The sequence below is a fragment of the Aegilops tauschii genome, chromosome 5 (genome assembly GCF_002575655.3).
Source record: "Aegilops tauschii subsp. strangulata cultivar AL8/78 chromosome 5, Aet v6.0, whole genome shotgun sequence".
NCBI classification, from domain to species: domain Eukaryota; kingdom Viridiplantae; phylum Streptophyta; class Magnoliopsida; order Poales; family Poaceae; genus Aegilops; species Aegilops tauschii.
The window spans coordinates 584,263,928-584,280,420 of NC_053039.3; the positions used below are offsets into that span (position 1 = coordinate 584,263,928).

Sequence of the window (16,493 nt, forward strand, 5' to 3'; positions counted from 1 at the left end):
AGCACATTTGAATCTAACCAACTTCCTATGCCCAGGGATTTTGTGAACACATAATTTATAGGAACAAGAATCAACTAGCATAGGAAGGCAAAACAAGTATAACTTCAAAACTTTAAGCACATAGAGAGGAAACTTGATATTATTGCAACTCCTACAAGCATATATTCCTCCCTCATAATAATTTTCAGTAGCATCATGAATGAATTCATCAATATAACCATCACATAAAGCATTCTTTTCATGATCTACAAGCGTCGAATATTTTCTACTCTCCACATAAGCTAAATTCTTCTCATTCGGAATAGTGGGATCACTAATTCCTAAAGTTGACACCCTTCCAACCCCACTTTAGATTATAGTATTATTCATACTCCAAAAGATATAAGTGAAGTTCATGGAGAATTCTACAATTAATATAGACTAACCAATATCCAAGCTCAATATATATAAGTGAAGCACACGAAGCATTCTATAAAACCATACTCAAAAGATTTAAGTGAAGCACAAAGAGCAATTCTATAAGATCGTACTTAAAAGATATAAGTGAAGCACATGAAGTATTCTATAAATCAATGAAAGGCTATCTCATACTAGCATGGTTCTTAAATAAAAAGAAAACCCACAAAGGACACAAATCATGTGAACAAAACAAAAACCGAGGTATACCGATAATTGTTGAAGAAGAAAGATGGGATGCCAACCGGGGCAACCCCAAGCTTAGATGCTTGAGTATCCTCTTAAATATTTACTTGGGGTGCCTTGAGCATCCCCAAGCTTGAACTCTTGCCTCTCTTTATTCTTCTCATATTGATAGCTCCTCGATCTTCGAACACTTCATCCACACAGAACTTTAACAAAAACTTTGTGAGATCCATTAGTATAAGAAAGCAAATCACTACTATAAGTACTGTTGCAAACCAATTCATATTTTGTTTTTGCATTATAGCTACTGTAATATAACTTTTCCATGGCTTAATCCACTGATAGAAATCGATAGTTTCATCAAAACAAGCAAGCAATGCATCAAAAACAGAATCTGTCTTAAACAGGACAGTCTGTAGTAATCTGGAAGTTTAGCAAACTTCTGAAACTCCAAAAATTATGAAATAAATTTTACAATTTTAACAATTTGTACAGAAGTAATGTGCAAAAAGTATCAGACCCATTTGACCTTCCAGTCAAAAATGTAAATTCATGCACTACAGACAAAGTTTCTGTTTTTGTTCTGCACATAGTAAACAAGCAATCTAATCATCCTAAAACCAAAGCTTGGCACATTATTTTTATAATACAATGGAAATACAAAAGGGGATAATTATTTACAGAGAAACTTCCATGAAAAATTCTACATTGTTTCCGTGAGCATGAACACAAGTGCTCAAGGTCGACCCTCACTTCTTCAATGCATAACTTTCCAATCACTTCTCTTTTTGAAAAACTTTTTAGGCATGAGAGGCAAGTATTTTTTTTGGTATTTTCATTCTTTAAATTTTTTTGTATGTTTCACCCACAACTAAATAGAAATAAAAAGGTAAAATAAAATCTACTTAGTGAAGGAAGCAAACAAGCACACACGAGAATATCAACCCCACGCTATTGCTCCCCGGCAACGGCGCCAGAAAAGAGCTTGATAATCCCCAAGTGCAGGGAATCATTGTAGCAATTTCCAAAGGTGGAAGTGATAAGTATGGAGTGTCTAACCCACAAGGAGCTAAAGGTAAGATCAATATTCTCTCAAGCCCTAGCTGTCACTGATACGACTCTACGTGCACCGAACGTTTGCTTCCAACTAGAAACGAGAAATAAAACTACGTTGTGGGTATGAAGAGGATAACTTTGCATGGTATCGGAGAGCTAAAATATAAAAGTAGGTGCTGTTATCATAAATTTAGAATATATTACTAAATATTATAAATAGCGAGTGTGGAATAATGATGGATCGGTGTGCGGAATTGTCCTAGGCAATTGTTAACAAGACCGGTAGTCGTCATTGCAATTTCATATGAGGGAGAGGCATAAGCTAACATACTTTCTCTACTTGGATCATATGCACTTATGATTGAAACTCTAGCAAGCATCCGCAACTACTAAAGATCATTAAGGTAAAACCCAACCATAGCATTAAAGCATCAAGTCCTCTTTATTCCCATACGCAACAACCCCCTTACTCGGATTTGTGTTTCAGTCACTCACCAACCCACTATAAGCGAATCATGAACGTATTGCAACACCCTACAGTGGGAATCCCTCACGCTTGCGCGACACGGAGGGCACCATAGGACAGCACCAAAATAAAACATACAACTCGTACCAATCTAGATCAATCAACCCAAAGACAAAGGATATCTACTCAAAACATCATAGGATGGCAACACATCATTGGATCATAATATGTGGCATAAAGCACCATGTTCAAGTAGGGATTACAGCGGGGTGCGGGAGAGTGGACCGCGTAAAAGAGATGAGGATGGTGATGATGGTGGTGATGTTGATGAAGACGATCACCGCGGCGATGATTCCCCTCTTGATGGCACTCCGGTGCCACCAAGAGAGAGGAGGAGAGGTTCTCCCCCTTGTGCTTCCTCCTCCATGGCCTCCCCCCTGGATGGGGAAAGGTTCTCCCTCTGGTCCTTGGCCTTCATGGCGATGATGGCCTCTCCGGGATACTCCTCCATGGCCACCGGTGATGATGGCCCCCTCCGGCAGGGTGCCAGAGAGGGCCTAGATTGATTTCTCATGGCTACAGAGGCTTGCGGCGGCGGAACTTCTGATCTAGGTTAATTTTCCAAGGTTTCTGTATTTATAGGAATTTTTGGCGTCGGTCTCACGTCAAGGAGGTGCCCGAGGCGTCCACGAGGCGGCCCACGCGCCTGGGGGGGCGCCCCCCCACCCTCGTGGGCACCCCAGGACTCTCCTGGCCCAACTCTTTTACTCTGGGGTCTTCTTTTGGTCCATAAAAAATCGTCAAAAATTGGCACGTCAATTGGACTCCGTTTGATATTCCTTTTCTGTAAAACTCAAAAACAAGGAAAAAACAGGAACGGGCATTGGGCTCTAGGTTAATAGGTTAGTCCCAAAAGTCATATAAAATAGCATATAAATGCATATAAAACATCTAAGATGGATAATATAATAGCATGAATACTTCATAAATTATAGATACGTTGGAGACGTATCATACACTACACAAGCCATAGTCAAGTAAGCAATGAAGTGAAAGCATGAAGACTATCAACAGCTAGGTAGTATGGATCAGGATGGAAGATAGTATGAAGCCAATCAGCAAACAGACTTTACAAAGTTAAGCCAATCAGTTCAAGCAATCAGGCAATGACTTCACGAAGACAAACTGTAAAGTAGAGAGATGGGAAGGATGGAACCAGTTGCTTGGAGAGGACACGGATTTGATAGACCAGTTCCAGTTGCTGTGACAACTGTACGTCTTGTTAGGGAGGCTGAGATTCAACTCAGAAGACCGTGTCTTCACCTTATTCCCCTTAAGCTAAGAACACATAGTCCTCGCCCAATCACTCTGGTAAGTCTTCAAGGTAGACTTCCAAACCTTCACAGACTTCGTTCGCTGGCAATCCACAATGGCTCTTGGACGCTCAGAACGCGACGCCTACCAGCTGGAGGATTCACAGTCCTCAAGTGTAACAAGTCTTCAGATCACGCGGACAGAAAGACTTCAGTGATGCCTAACACTCTTTGGCTCTGGGTGTTTTGGGCTTTGTCCTCGCAAGGATCTCTCTCTCAAATGCTTCGGAGGTGGGTTGCTCTCAAACGACAAAATTCGTGCACTAACTCTGAGCAGCCACCAATTTATGGTGTAGGGGGTGGGCTATTTATAGCCAGGAGGCAACCTGACCTGATTTGTCCAAAATGACCCTGGGTCACTAAGTAACTGACACGTGTCCAACGTCAGATTTCGAACAGACGCGGCAGCTTGACTTGGGCTACAAGTAAAACTGGCTCATCCAGCTCTGGATAAGATTTGCTCTCATTGTCTTCTCTCGAAGACATAGGATTTGGTTGAGCATCACATCAGTCACTCTGACTTTGTTCACTTGGACCCCACTTAACATTACGGTGGTTCCTATGACTCAACAAAGAAGAAAAGGAAACTACGAAACAACTATGTCTTCGCACTCCATAGTCTTCATGCGATGTCTTCTCATGTCATAGTCTTCAATGTGAATATCTTCACAAACCACCATTGTCTTCAATGTCTTCACACATTTTTAGGGGTCATCTCTGGTAGGTAAACCGAATCAATATGGGACTACTACCTGTGTTATCCTGCAATTCTCACAAACACATTAGTCCCTCAACCAAGTTTGTCGTCAATACTCCAAAACCAACTAGGGGTGACACTAGATGCACTTACACTCGGAATCAATATTCCTTATGTGTTGAGGTGTGATTGAAAACATCTGTTCCATTCAATTTCCTAGGTGTTGTTGCTTGAGCCACACATCTCAGAATCAGTTTATTGAGTATATTGAAGGATAAAGTTAGTCTTAGAATTCAAAAATATGTGCTCCAGTCCCTGATAATTGAATATTTTTTGTCGCCCTGCCTTTGTTCTTCTAGGAGCTTGTCAGCAAAACTAATGGTGCTTGACATAAATTGTCCCTTAGACATCATCATTATGTTACCTTATTACTTGCTCATGAATTATTTTTCTAGTTTTTGTCCACCCAAGGAGGGACCTGGCTTGATGGGGAGGAACTGGAGATGGTGGACCTGGAGCTGCAAGTTTGATCTTCTAGAGGTTGGACGACCCCGAACAACAAAGACGGCTGACATGAAGGAAACAAGAAAATGCCACACGCTTAGCTTAGTAGTCGGTAGCACTGTCCGATTGGTGGAGCATGTATCTATCTATCTATCTATCTTTGAGAAGCTAGGTAGGATCCAACTTGTTGTATATGTTGTTTGATGTTGAGTTAGCTAGCTAGCTAGTAGCAGTAGAAGAAGAGTTTGATGGAGGCGTGCCTAGCTTGCTACTAGTGGAAGTGATGTACAACATCGTGGAGGGGATTGAATACACGTTGATCATCTATTCGATGATTGGATATGAGTGGAAAGCTGCAAAGTTCTTCTATTTCATGTTCTTCATAATTTCATGCTTCAACCACTTCACATTGTTTGGAATGATGCTAGTGGCGTTGAGCTCATCTGCCATGCTTGCAAACATAATCATAACCTTTGTACTCCCTCTTTGGAACCTTTTTTCTGGGTTCCTCGTTACAAGACCGGTAAGTAAGCCACATGTCGATTAATTAACTAGATTTGTTAAACGAGGTGAGGTCGTGATGATGGTTGATTGGTTGTTCTTGCATGCAGTTAATACCAATTTGGTGGAGGTGGTACTACTGGGCAAACCCCGTGTCGTGGACCATATATGGCGTCATCGGGTCGCAATTTAGCGATAACACCAACCGTGTGTCGGTCACCGGTGGTGGTGAAGTAATTTTTGGAGGACAATATGGGCATTAAGCATGATTTTCTTGGGTATGTCGTGCTCGCGCATTTCGTGTACGTCATCGGCTTCTTCTTGGTGTTTGCCTACTCCATCAAGGTGTTGAACTTGCAGAAACGTTAGGAAGCGGATTTATCATTGGCCTCTGTTAATTCCAACACGGGAATATATACGAGATTTATTCATGTGGTCAATTCAATTTAATTCAATCACATGATCTCATTTGATTTGATTGTTTTTTTTTGTGAATAATGATTTGATTGTTTTGAGAGGCAGGCAGGTAGTACATCGTAGGGGTAGTAGTGCTTTACCGCCAACAAGGAATGTAGTTGTATTATATATTAATTAAAAAAACATTGGAAGAAGGAAGGAAGGAAAGGGTCAACAAGTCAAGGCAAGGGAAGGGAAGGGAAGCCAGCGCATCTCCCTCCACCAGCCGCCACCGGCATCTCCACCGGCACCGGCACCGGGCAGGCGGACAGATCCATTCATTCATTCCCCTTCCCCTCGACCGGAATCGGAATTGGATCAAAGAGAAGAAGCAAGATCCAAGTGCTCTGCTCTGCTCTGCTCTGCTGCCGGCCGGCCAAGATCCAACCTTGTACCAGGAGAGCGTCGTCGGAAGGGAAGGGAAGGGAGGATGCTGCGGCGGCACAAGGGAAGGGAATCGGCGGCGTCGTCGTCGGATTCCACCTTCTACCAGCTGCGCCCCGAGTGCGCCCACAACGTCCCCGACACCAAGTTCAAGATCAAGGTCTCTTCTTTCTTTTCCTCTTTCTTTCTTTGCTTTCTTTCCTTGCTCTGTTTGTTTTGGAGCAATTCGTCCCTCCGACTAGTAGTAGGAGTTACTCAAGAAAGAAAGATGGATGGATGGCAGATTGGCAAGACGCTGAGCGTACGCAAATGGCACGCCGCCTTCACGCACCACGGATCCCTCCACATCGCCTCTGTTCTAAACCGGATTCAGAGCGGGGTATGTCTGTCTGTCTGTCTGTCAGGCTCAAACCAATTTTCTTCCTCATCTCCTCCTCCTCCTCCTCGTCGTCTAACACAAGCCAGCAAAACTCTCTCTTGTTTGTTTTCTATGTATATATATATACTAGGGTGTGCACCCCGCAATCAGGGGAGAGGTCTGGGAGTTCCTGCTCGGCTGCTTCGATCCCGAGAGCACATTCGATGACCGCGACCACATCAGGCAAGCAAGAAGGTATGTATGCTCACTATCTCTATCAATTCTTCTCCTCAATGCTTCAATAAGAGGATACCATTAGCATTAACTGAAATGTAATGTCCATGTGTGACCACCGATATATGCATGCATGCAGGATACAGTATGCTAGATGGAAGGAACAATGCAAACACATGGATCCTCACGTCGGCAGCGGCAAAATCATCACCGCCCCCATCATAACTGAGGATGGCGTGCCTATCAAGGACCCTTTGGTTTTACTTGAAGCCGCCACTCCAGACCAGCAAGCTAGTCCGATCACCACCAAGAATGGAGATGAGGCCAACCAGTCGTCTGCAAACCGCCTGACGGATAAACAGACTATCGAATGGAAGCTTACGCTGCACCAAATCGGTATGATGGGGCCTAATCATCGATTACTATGTCAACTCTTCCTACTTCCAGCATTATTCTATTGACCCCAGTCTTATCCACGACTATGTCATGTCATGGGGATAATAATATATATACAGGTCTTGATGTTCTTCGCACTGACCGCTCCATGGTCTTCTACGAGAAGAAAGAAAATCTATCCAAGTTATGGGATATTCTAGCTGTCTACGCGTGGATCGACAAAGAAGTTGGGTATTGCCAAGGTGGATATGCTAGCTGCCTACCTCCTATTTGATTTGATTTGATTTGCACCAGAATATGCTTATTTATTGCCTGATGAAAAGTCGATGCTTTCTTATGCACGTTCGTAATCTTCACATCTCAAACAGGAATGAGTGATTTATGCTCACCGATGATAGTGCTACTCAATGATGAAGCAGACGCGTTTTGGTGCTTTGAGAGACTCATGCGTAGACTGGTCGGTACACACTGCATGCTTCTCCATCAGTCATTTTGGTCTCTTCTAGTTTCACTTATTATTGTTATCTATCTGTGATTTTTAAAGCGGGGGAATTTCAGATGCACACAGCAATCCGTTGGGGTTGAAAACCAGCTTCAGCACCTTGCCTCTATCATTCAGGTGCTGGACCCAAAGTTACATGACCACCTCGGTATGTATGTATTTAATCAACACTCAAGGAGGGACCAATCAACCTGGATATCCATTTGATGTTCTTACACTGCAATTGGTGCTTGTTGACTCTTGAACACAGAAACACTTGGCGGAGGCGACTATCTCTTTGCGTTCCGCATGTTCATGGTATTGTTTCGCCGTGAACTGTCATTTGGGGACTCCTTGTACCTTTGGGAGGTAAATACTTCTTTTTGACGAGGAGCTAAATCTAAAATATTTGTTGTATTTATTTCATCCAGGTGAGCTTTTATCTATGAACTAAATTCAGCACAGTAGTGTGTGTGTTGTACAGTTGGCCTCAATGCCTCAAAAGTATCCTGGGCTGAACGTCTTTTCGTTCAAATGGACTTCACTATGTTTTAGATATGCCATATTCAGATATTTTCTTTCATTCTCTTTAATGATACCATGACCATGTTCAAAGGTGTTGAAAACCAGGTTTAGTCATCCAACAGAATATGTGTCATTGTTTCCTACTGTTTTTCTTTTGTGTGTGGTCATGGTTGTTCTTGTGTCCAGAAAATAAAATGAATGGTATTACCAGCCAACCAAAAACGGTCACACACTCAAGCTTAGTTGGGTTGAATCCATGGATTTTTAAGCGCTAGCTAGTTTTATTGGCATCGTTGCAAACTGTTGTGTGTCCACGAGATCTCCAGTAAAAGGCCACCCAACTATGAGCCTGGTTGTCATGGTCTTAAGGAATAATAATGCTTTATGTTTCTTCAAGTTTAAACTCTGCTTTGCAAATAAAGATTGACCCTGGTTGTTGAATGGATCTGCAGATGATGTGGGCTCTAGAATATGACCCTGACATGTTCTCCACATATGAAGAGAGCGGGCCTGCAACTGACAGAAGTGCTCAAGGATATAAACCAAGAGTAAAATCAACCCGTCAGTTTGGCAAGTACGAGAGGGCGAATATGAAGAGTGCTACTAACGGTGTTGATGGGCCTGTCCCTATTTCTGTTTTCCTGGTTGCTAGTGTATTGAAAGAGAACAGTCAGAAGCTGTTGCAAGAAGCCCGGGGATTAGATGACATTATTAGGGTAAGCTTTTTCCGTGTTTCTTGTTTTATGATGCAAGACATACATATTTCAGAATTGATAATATGAGCGAAAACAGGCTAAACTTCACATAACAAAACGTTTGGCTCAATTATGGCTAGTCAAGTAATGAGAAAAAAAAAGAGGATTTTCCGTATGTAGCAAGGAAAAAATTGAAGCACCATGAACACTGGAAATCGATTATTAACGTTGAAATAAGATTTGTTTTAGACTGAAAGTATAGATCTCAAGTTGTGCTTTTGTTTTGTTTTAGATATTGAACAATGTTAATGGGAACTTGGATGCAAAGAAGGCTTGCGCTGGTGCACTGAAACTTCACGCCAAGTACCTTAGAAAGGTAACGAGCTCCTTTCACAGAAACCTTAGAAAACCTTAGAAAGGTGATTGAATTGTTGTTGTTGTTGTTGTTGTGTTAGCAGATGCAGGGAAAGAAAGCCTAACATAGCACAGACACCGACACTTCCCCTGGACACGGACACGGTCTCACAATTGTACCACCTGGACACGGACTCAAAATTGTATGTAAATTTGGATGCAGAGCTTTGTTGTTTGGAAACGTTGAAGTTTCAGATATGCGCCAGCCAACCAACCAACCAACCAACCGGTAAAATGTGCATAAGCAAGTCAAGTGTATTTTTCTTGGTTTTCCAAGTGTAAGAAAGATTCTTTATTTTTGCTCAAAAGAAGATGATTTCATTTTAATGTGTAATTAATTATGTCATTGTTATTAAAGGAAAAAAGGAAAAGGGGTAATTAAAGGAAAACATATGTTTTTATGTCTGTCCGTGTGCCAAAAGAGAAGAAAAGAAAAGAAAAAATCCTGTTTTAAACTAATGTTTGTAGTAACCTATGTTGCTGAGGGGCAGATGGCCATTGATGCTACTTGCTTGATGATATGTATGGTCGGATGCAAATCACAAAGCACCTGTGTTTTTAGCTCTGTTGATCAATTAATCCTATAATTTATTACCTGTACTCTGTTTATGTATTTTTTTCTCTTGTATGATAGTAGAAAAGGGTAGGATTCTATACCACTATATATCAAGAGATAAATGTATAAAAAAGGATGCATCCTGGTGCAAAAAGAAGGAAAAGTTTCAAAAACATGCGATCCGATCCGCTGCCCAATCTTGATACAGCAATTGTTCCGGATCAAGCACATTGGTTTTTAATGTTGAATCTTCCTCCATTGCTATTGCCGCCCCTTCAACACTGCCGAAGGAGGATCCCTCCGCTTGGACATATATATATTGAGATGAGATACATTTCTACTTTGTTAGAGAAAAAAACATGAGATTGCATCCATTCAACAAGCAATTTGGAGGAATTCAAACGTATTTTATCCCCGGACGCTTGGACAAGAATACAAGACTTGCTTGTACTGGACGCTTGGACAAGAATACTCCCTCCATTTTTATTTACTCGGCATAGTAAGTTTGACAAAAGTCAAACTTCATAAAGTTTGACCATGTTTATAGAAAAAATATGAATATTTACAAGAACAAATTTATATGATGTGAAAGTATATTCAATAATGAATCAAACGGTATTGATTTGTTATTGTATATGTTAATACTTTTGTCTATAAACTTTGTCAAAGTTTGCAAAGTTTGACTTTGATCAAAGATAATATGCGGAGTAAATAAAAACGGAGGGAGTATTCTTGTCAAAGTTTGCAAAGTTTAGTTTGTACGACACCAGAGAGAGAGAGAGAGAGAGAGTCACTCACCAGAACTGAATTAATGAATCTCATGGTGAAAGGCTGCCTGCTCCTCCTCTTCTTCACAGTTCTCTTGCCTTGCCCGACTTCGTGCCGCCCTAGTTGAAATATGCCCCGCCTCCATGTGTAAAATGGGGAAATATGCGAATTATAACATTTTAGATGAATCCAAATTATGCGAATTATAAGATTCATATGTTTACATACTGCATTGATATCGATCGTTCAAAAGATATATGAAACCAAAACGTCTTGCACATTACACTGATACCAAACATAGGAACATGCCATTTATGAGCAGCAATGTTGTGCAAAGAATTGTCATGTTTCCATACATATGTCGATTATTAGTGTGCCTGACTTAAGAAAATAAACAATCGATTTTTTCTGAGCCGGCGGCGGATCTTGAGATTAAGAAAATCGCTACAGACACCTCGTAGTCATGAAAACGTCATACCACCGAAAAAATAAGACTGAAATTAATGCAGGAAATATGCGCATCCGTGCCAAGTTTAGATCTTGAACTCGGGTGGGTTGTGTTCCACCATATAATAATAAAAATATCCTAATGATCTAAGCTATATTTAGTTCCCCCGATAAAGGGGGATTTGATTCCAAGTTCCTTTTTAAATTAAACCAACGGGCTTGCAAGAAATCAAAACGCAGACCCAAAAAGAAAGTAAAAGGGTCCCCGTGTTTACAACCCCAAAAGAAGCCCTACCTCCTGTCCTGTGAGGCCTCTTCTAATGCACTGGTGCTTATATGAGGTGCTAAGCACATTAAAAAAGTTTAGCAACTAAAGCTCCCAATGCATATGTGTTTAACTTGTAGCTAAGCATCCTTCATTTAATGATTTTGCAACTAAATTTCTTCATGCATTGGTGGGCTTCTTCATTAAGTGTTTTGCCTAGGTTCGTGCGCTTAGCATTGTTTCTTTCTGGGGTCACCACAATCATCTCTCTCCTCTTAATTACCTTGCCACATCAGATTTTTTGCCTACATGGCAGCCTTAGCACCTGTACAAGGTAGAGCATTGGGAAGGGCCTGAGCAACAGCTCCCTCTCCCTACTCCCTCCGGTCCTTTTTAGTTCGCCTATAAGATTTGTCTGAAGTCAAGCCTCTTAAAGTTTGACGAACTTTATAGAAAAAAAATCAACATTCACAATGTGAAAACAATATCATTAGATGCGCCATGACTTAAATTTTCATATTGTATAACTTTAGCATGGTAGATGTTGATATTTTTTTATATAAATATGGTCAAACTTTATGAAGTTTGACTTCAGACAATTCTTATATCAAGAGTAAATGAAAGGATCGAGAAGAGGTGTCTAGAGGGGGGTGATTAGACCCCCAACAAAGAAAAGTAGCAATTTTTAATTCTCCAAGTTAAGGTGGAGTTTTAGCACAATTTTAAACATTCACAATATATTTCAAGCAAGCATGGCAAGAGTATATGAGCAGCGGAAAGTAAAGCATGCAAGTTGCAAGAAAGTAAAGGGATGGGATTGGAGTGTGCAAACGTAATTGGAGACATGGAGATTTTTGGCGTGGTTCTGATAGGTGGTGCTATCGTACATCCACGTTGATGGAGACTTCAGCCCACGAAGGGTAATGGTTGCGCGAGTCCATGGAGGGCTCCACCCACGAAGGGTCCACGAAGAAGCAACCTTGTCTATCCCACCATGGCCATCGCCCACGAAGGACTTGCCTCACTTGGGTAGATCTTCACGAAGTAGGCGATCTCCTTGCCCTTACAAACTCCTTGGTTCAACTCCACAATCTTGACGGAGGCTCCCAAGTGACACCTAACCAATCTAGGAGACACCACTCTCCAAAAGGTAATAGATGGTGTGTTGATGATGAACTCCTTGCTCTTGTGCTTCAAATGATAGTCTCCCCAACACTCAACTCTCTCTCACAGATTTGGATATGATGGAAAGATGATTTGAGTGGAAAGCAACTTGGGGAAGGCTAGAGATCAAGATTCTTGTGGTTGGATTGGAATATCTTGGTCTCAACACATGAGTAGGTGGTTCTCTCTCAGAAAATGAATGCTGGAAGTGTAGGCACGTTCTGATGGCTCTCTCCACAAATGGAGGATGGGTGGAGGGGTATATATAGCCTCCACACAAAATCTAACCGTTACACACAATTTACCAAACTCGGTGGGACCGAATACTGAAACTCGGTCAGACCGATTTAGTTCAAAATGTGAACGTTAGGCTTTTCGGTGGGACCGACATGTCAACTCGGTGGGACCGATTGTGTTAGGGTTAGGGCATAACGTAATCTCGGTGAGACCGATCACATGAACTCGGTGAGACCAATTTCTGTAATAGGCAAAAAGAGAGTTGGTCAGGCAAACTCGATGGGACCGATCGCTCATTTCGGTGAGACCGAAACGTTACGAAAAGGAAACAGATTTTGCATTGCGAACTCGGTGGGACCGATTGCTCATCTCGGTTAGACCGAAACGTTACGAAGGGAAACAGAGAGTTTGCAATTCCATCTCGGTGAGACCGAGATCGAGCTCAGTTTTGGCAGAGGATGCGACATCCAGATCGTCAACAAGCCTTTTCAGTTGGGCAGCATGATCAGTAGAAAGGGTGTCCAAAGCAGCCCCATGCTCATCCTTCAGTTCTTTGGTGCGTTGCTGCACCAAGGTCTCCAAAATCTTGTCCTTGGCGTGAAGGGTGGCTTCAAGATTCTTCTCCCGAAGGGAGATCTCTTGCTCTCTGGCATCCAAAGATGCTTTGTGATATGCCAGACGCCTCTCCCGAGCCACGACATCCTCCCTCATCATCTGAAGGGTCTCCTACTGCTTCATGAGTGCCTTGAACTGCTTGTCATGCCATTCGCGTAGCTCCAGGCACTTGTCCTCCAACTTCTGATCCACCTTGCCGGCGGACTCGCGCCACTCCTTGATCTCCTGCCACTTCAGATCATGCCGAGCTTGCATCTCCCTCAAACCCACCGCCATGGATTTGATGAAGGACAAATCCATGGTGATGGAAGCAGTGTCGTCAGCCTCCCCGCCTTCCAGGTGCAGCGGTGCCAGAAGACGTTGAAGCTCTTCATCAAGCTCTGCATCTGTCAAGGACGGGTCGGGGGCTCCGATATCAGGAAACGGCGGCACCACAGCCAGTGTGTTCGAGGACGATGGCAGGACATCAGCCGCGCCCCCAGAGGAAGGGAGTGGACCCAGGGTTTTGAAGAGGAATCTTTGCCTCGATGACACTCCCTCCACCAGGGCACCCTCTAGAGGATGCTCCACCACTGCCAAGGAACCTTGTGTTCCCCTGGCAGCAAGATCATGCTCCTCAGCAATTGCAACCTTCACGGCTTCATTCGCGGAGGACCTCCCAATGTCCGCCGCCATCTCCAACAAATCTGGTTCTTCGGCCTGGAGGTCTGCAGAAGGAATGGAGCATTGAGCAAACAAAAGTGTGGAAGCCTCAAAGCGAATAAAGGAACCAGTGAAGACAGCCAGAGTATAAAGGAAAATTCAAGCCAAGTACCTGGGGAAGTCTGCCGGGCAGGGATCTCTGGGTCATGAACTTCTTCCTCTGCCGAGGGAGACTCGGCAGCCTTTTGCGCCATTTCTGCCCCAGAAGATTCCATGGCGACATCTTCGGCTTGGGCAGCAGGGGAGGTGTTCTCCTTAAGGAGTGGCTCACCTTGTGTTTCCTCGCCCCTTCCTCCGCACGAGGGGACGGAAAGGTTGTCTCCATCATCTCCGGCGGGCGGGGTCAAATCTCCGCTCCCAGGCCGGGGGCTCAGTGAGGGAGGCCTGGACTAAGGGGTCCTCGGGCGTCCGGCCTGTTATCCATGGGCCGGACTGATGGGCTGTGAAGACACGAAGGCCGAAGACTGTACCCGTGTCCGGATAGGACTCTCCTTGGCGTGGAAGGCAAGCTTGGCGATCTACTACGAAGATTCCTTCCTATGTAACCGACTCTATGTAACCCTAGATCCCCCCGGTGTTTATATAAACCGGAGGGTGTAGTTCGGAAGAGATATACTCATTACCATAGTCATACAGGCTAGACTTCTAGGGTTTAGCCATTACGATCTCGTGGTATATCAACTCTTGTAATACTCATATTCATCAAGATCAATCAAGCAGGAAGCAGGGTATTACCTCCATAGAGAGGGCCCGAACCTGGGTAAACATCGTGTCCCCTGTCTCCTGTTACCATCGACCTTAGACGCACAGTTCGGGACCCCCTACCCGAGATCTGCCGGTTTTGACACCGACATTGGTGCTTTCATTGAGAGTTCCACTGTGCCGTTGACGAAAGGTTCAATGGCCCCTTCGATCGTCGATAGTGACGCTGTCCAAGGAGAAACCTTCCTCCCCGGACAGATCTTCGTATTCGGCGGCTTCGTACTGCGGGCCAACTCGCTTGGTCATCTGGAGCAGATCGATAGCTATGCCCCTGGCCACCAGGTCAGATTCGGAAGCTTGAACTACGTCGCGGATATCCGTGGAGACTTGATCTTCAACGGATTTGAGACCGCGGTGATCGCTCCCCCTCGCTCCGATGAACATGACTTAAATCTATCATCAGACCACATTCAGGAGATGGTTCCTGTAACTGCCACGGCCTTAGATCCGGAGCAGATCGCGCCATCCGAGGTCACCGAGTCCGCGGCGTTGGAGCCACACACAGACTCAACACCTTGCAATATCTGCGTCAACGGAATTCCGGACTCATTTCCGGCTATAAGTTTCGAACCACGTACGCCTGCGGACACCGAGCTGGATCAGTTATCGATCTTTGAGTTTAGCGCCGCAGACATCTTCCAACACTCGCCCCTGGGCGATGTGCTAAATTCATTAAAGAACCTGTCCTTGGCGGGGGACTCACAACTGAACTATGTCCGGTTCGAACTAGAGGCTGATGATGGAGGATTTCTCTTCCCACCCGCCACCTACTTCATAGCCACTGTCGAGGACTTAACCGACATGCTCGATTATGGCTCTGAAGACATCGACTGTATGGACGACGATGCCGACAAGGAGCAAGGCCAAGACATGCCATTCACTGGATGTTGGACGGCCACTGATAACCCATAAGTATAGGGGATCGCAACAGTTTTCGAGGGTAGAGTATTCAACCCAAATTTATTGATTCGACACAAGGGGAGCCAAAGAATATTCTCAAGTATTAGCAGTTGAGTTGTCAATTCAACCATACCTAGATAACTTAGTATCTGCAGCAAAGTATTTAGTAGCAAAGTAGTATGGAAGTAACGGTAACAATAGCAAAGTAATATTTTTGGGTTCTGTAGTGATTGTAACTGTGGCAACGGAAAAATAAATAAGCGAAGAACAATATGTGAAAAGCTCATAGGCATTGGATCGGTGATGGAGAATTATGCCGGATGTGGTTCATCATGTAACAGTCATAACATAGGGTGACACAGAACTAGCTCCAATTCATTAATGTAATGTAGGCATGTATTCCGAATATAGTCATATGTGCTTATGGAAAAGAACTTGCATGACATCTTTTGTCCTACCCTCCCGTGACAGCGGGGTCCTAATGGAAACTAAGGGATATTAAGGCCTCCTTTTAATAGAGTACCAGACCAAAGCATTAACACATAGTGAATACATGAACTCCTCAAACTATGGTCATCACCGGGAGTGGTCCCGATTATTGTCAATTCGGGGTTGCCGGATTATAACACATAGTAGGTGACTATAGACTTGCAAGATAGGATCAAGAACTCACATATATTCATGAAAACATAATAGGTTCTGTTGGGGATATTACTGCTGGGCGTAAACCGGCCAGGAGAGGCCGGGTTATCCCCATAAAGAGTTATTATATTTGAAGCCCATGAAGACAAAGATGTTGGCGCTTTATGAAGGCCCAGGGCCCAAGGGCGGATTAAGGCCTGTAATCATAAACCGACATTGATATGTAAGCTTGTGTTGTAAGGCAAAGATAGTA

At 43.5% G+C, this 16,493-nt stretch overlaps 1 protein-coding gene and 1 pseudogene across 1 annotated transcript; both read left to right on the forward strand.

The window, feature by feature from the left end:
- Positions 1-4,737: 4,737 nt before the first annotated feature.
- LOC109768855 (ABC transporter G family member 48-like) lies at positions 4,738-5,728 on the forward strand (annotated as a pseudogene).
- A 124-nt stretch (positions 5,729-5,852) lies between these two features.
- On the forward strand, positions 5,853-9,571 carry LOC109768854 (rab GTPase-activating protein 22). The gene is made up of 11 exons (XM_020327591.4): positions 5,853-6,239; positions 6,363-6,458; positions 6,589-6,692; positions 6,811-7,067; positions 7,187-7,309; positions 7,436-7,524; positions 7,612-7,717; positions 7,820-7,917; positions 8,526-8,789; positions 9,061-9,144; positions 9,227-9,571. Exons 1-11 carry the CDS (start codon positions 6,126-6,128, stop codon positions 9,245-9,247), a joined length of 1,356 nt encoding a protein of 451 aa, XP_020183180.1. The 5' UTR covers positions 5,853-6,125; the 3' UTR covers positions 9,248-9,571.
- The last annotated feature ends 6,922 nt before the right edge of the window (positions 9,572-16,493 follow it).

Bases quoted from the DNA above. Each gene is read 5' to 3' on its own strand.
- LOC109768854 (XM_020327591.4), top strand. From the start codon at position 6,126: ATGCTGCGGCGGCACAAGGGAAGGGAATCGGCGGCGTCGTCGTCGGAT. The intron at 7,718-7,819 runs GTATGTATGTAT...TCTTGAACACAG, and splicing joins AAAGTTACATGACCACCTCG to AAACACTTGGCGGAGGCGAC. The intron at 7,918-8,525 runs GTAAATACTTCT...ATGGATCTGCAG, and splicing joins ACTCCTTGTACCTTTGGGAG to ATGATGTGGGCTCTAGAATA.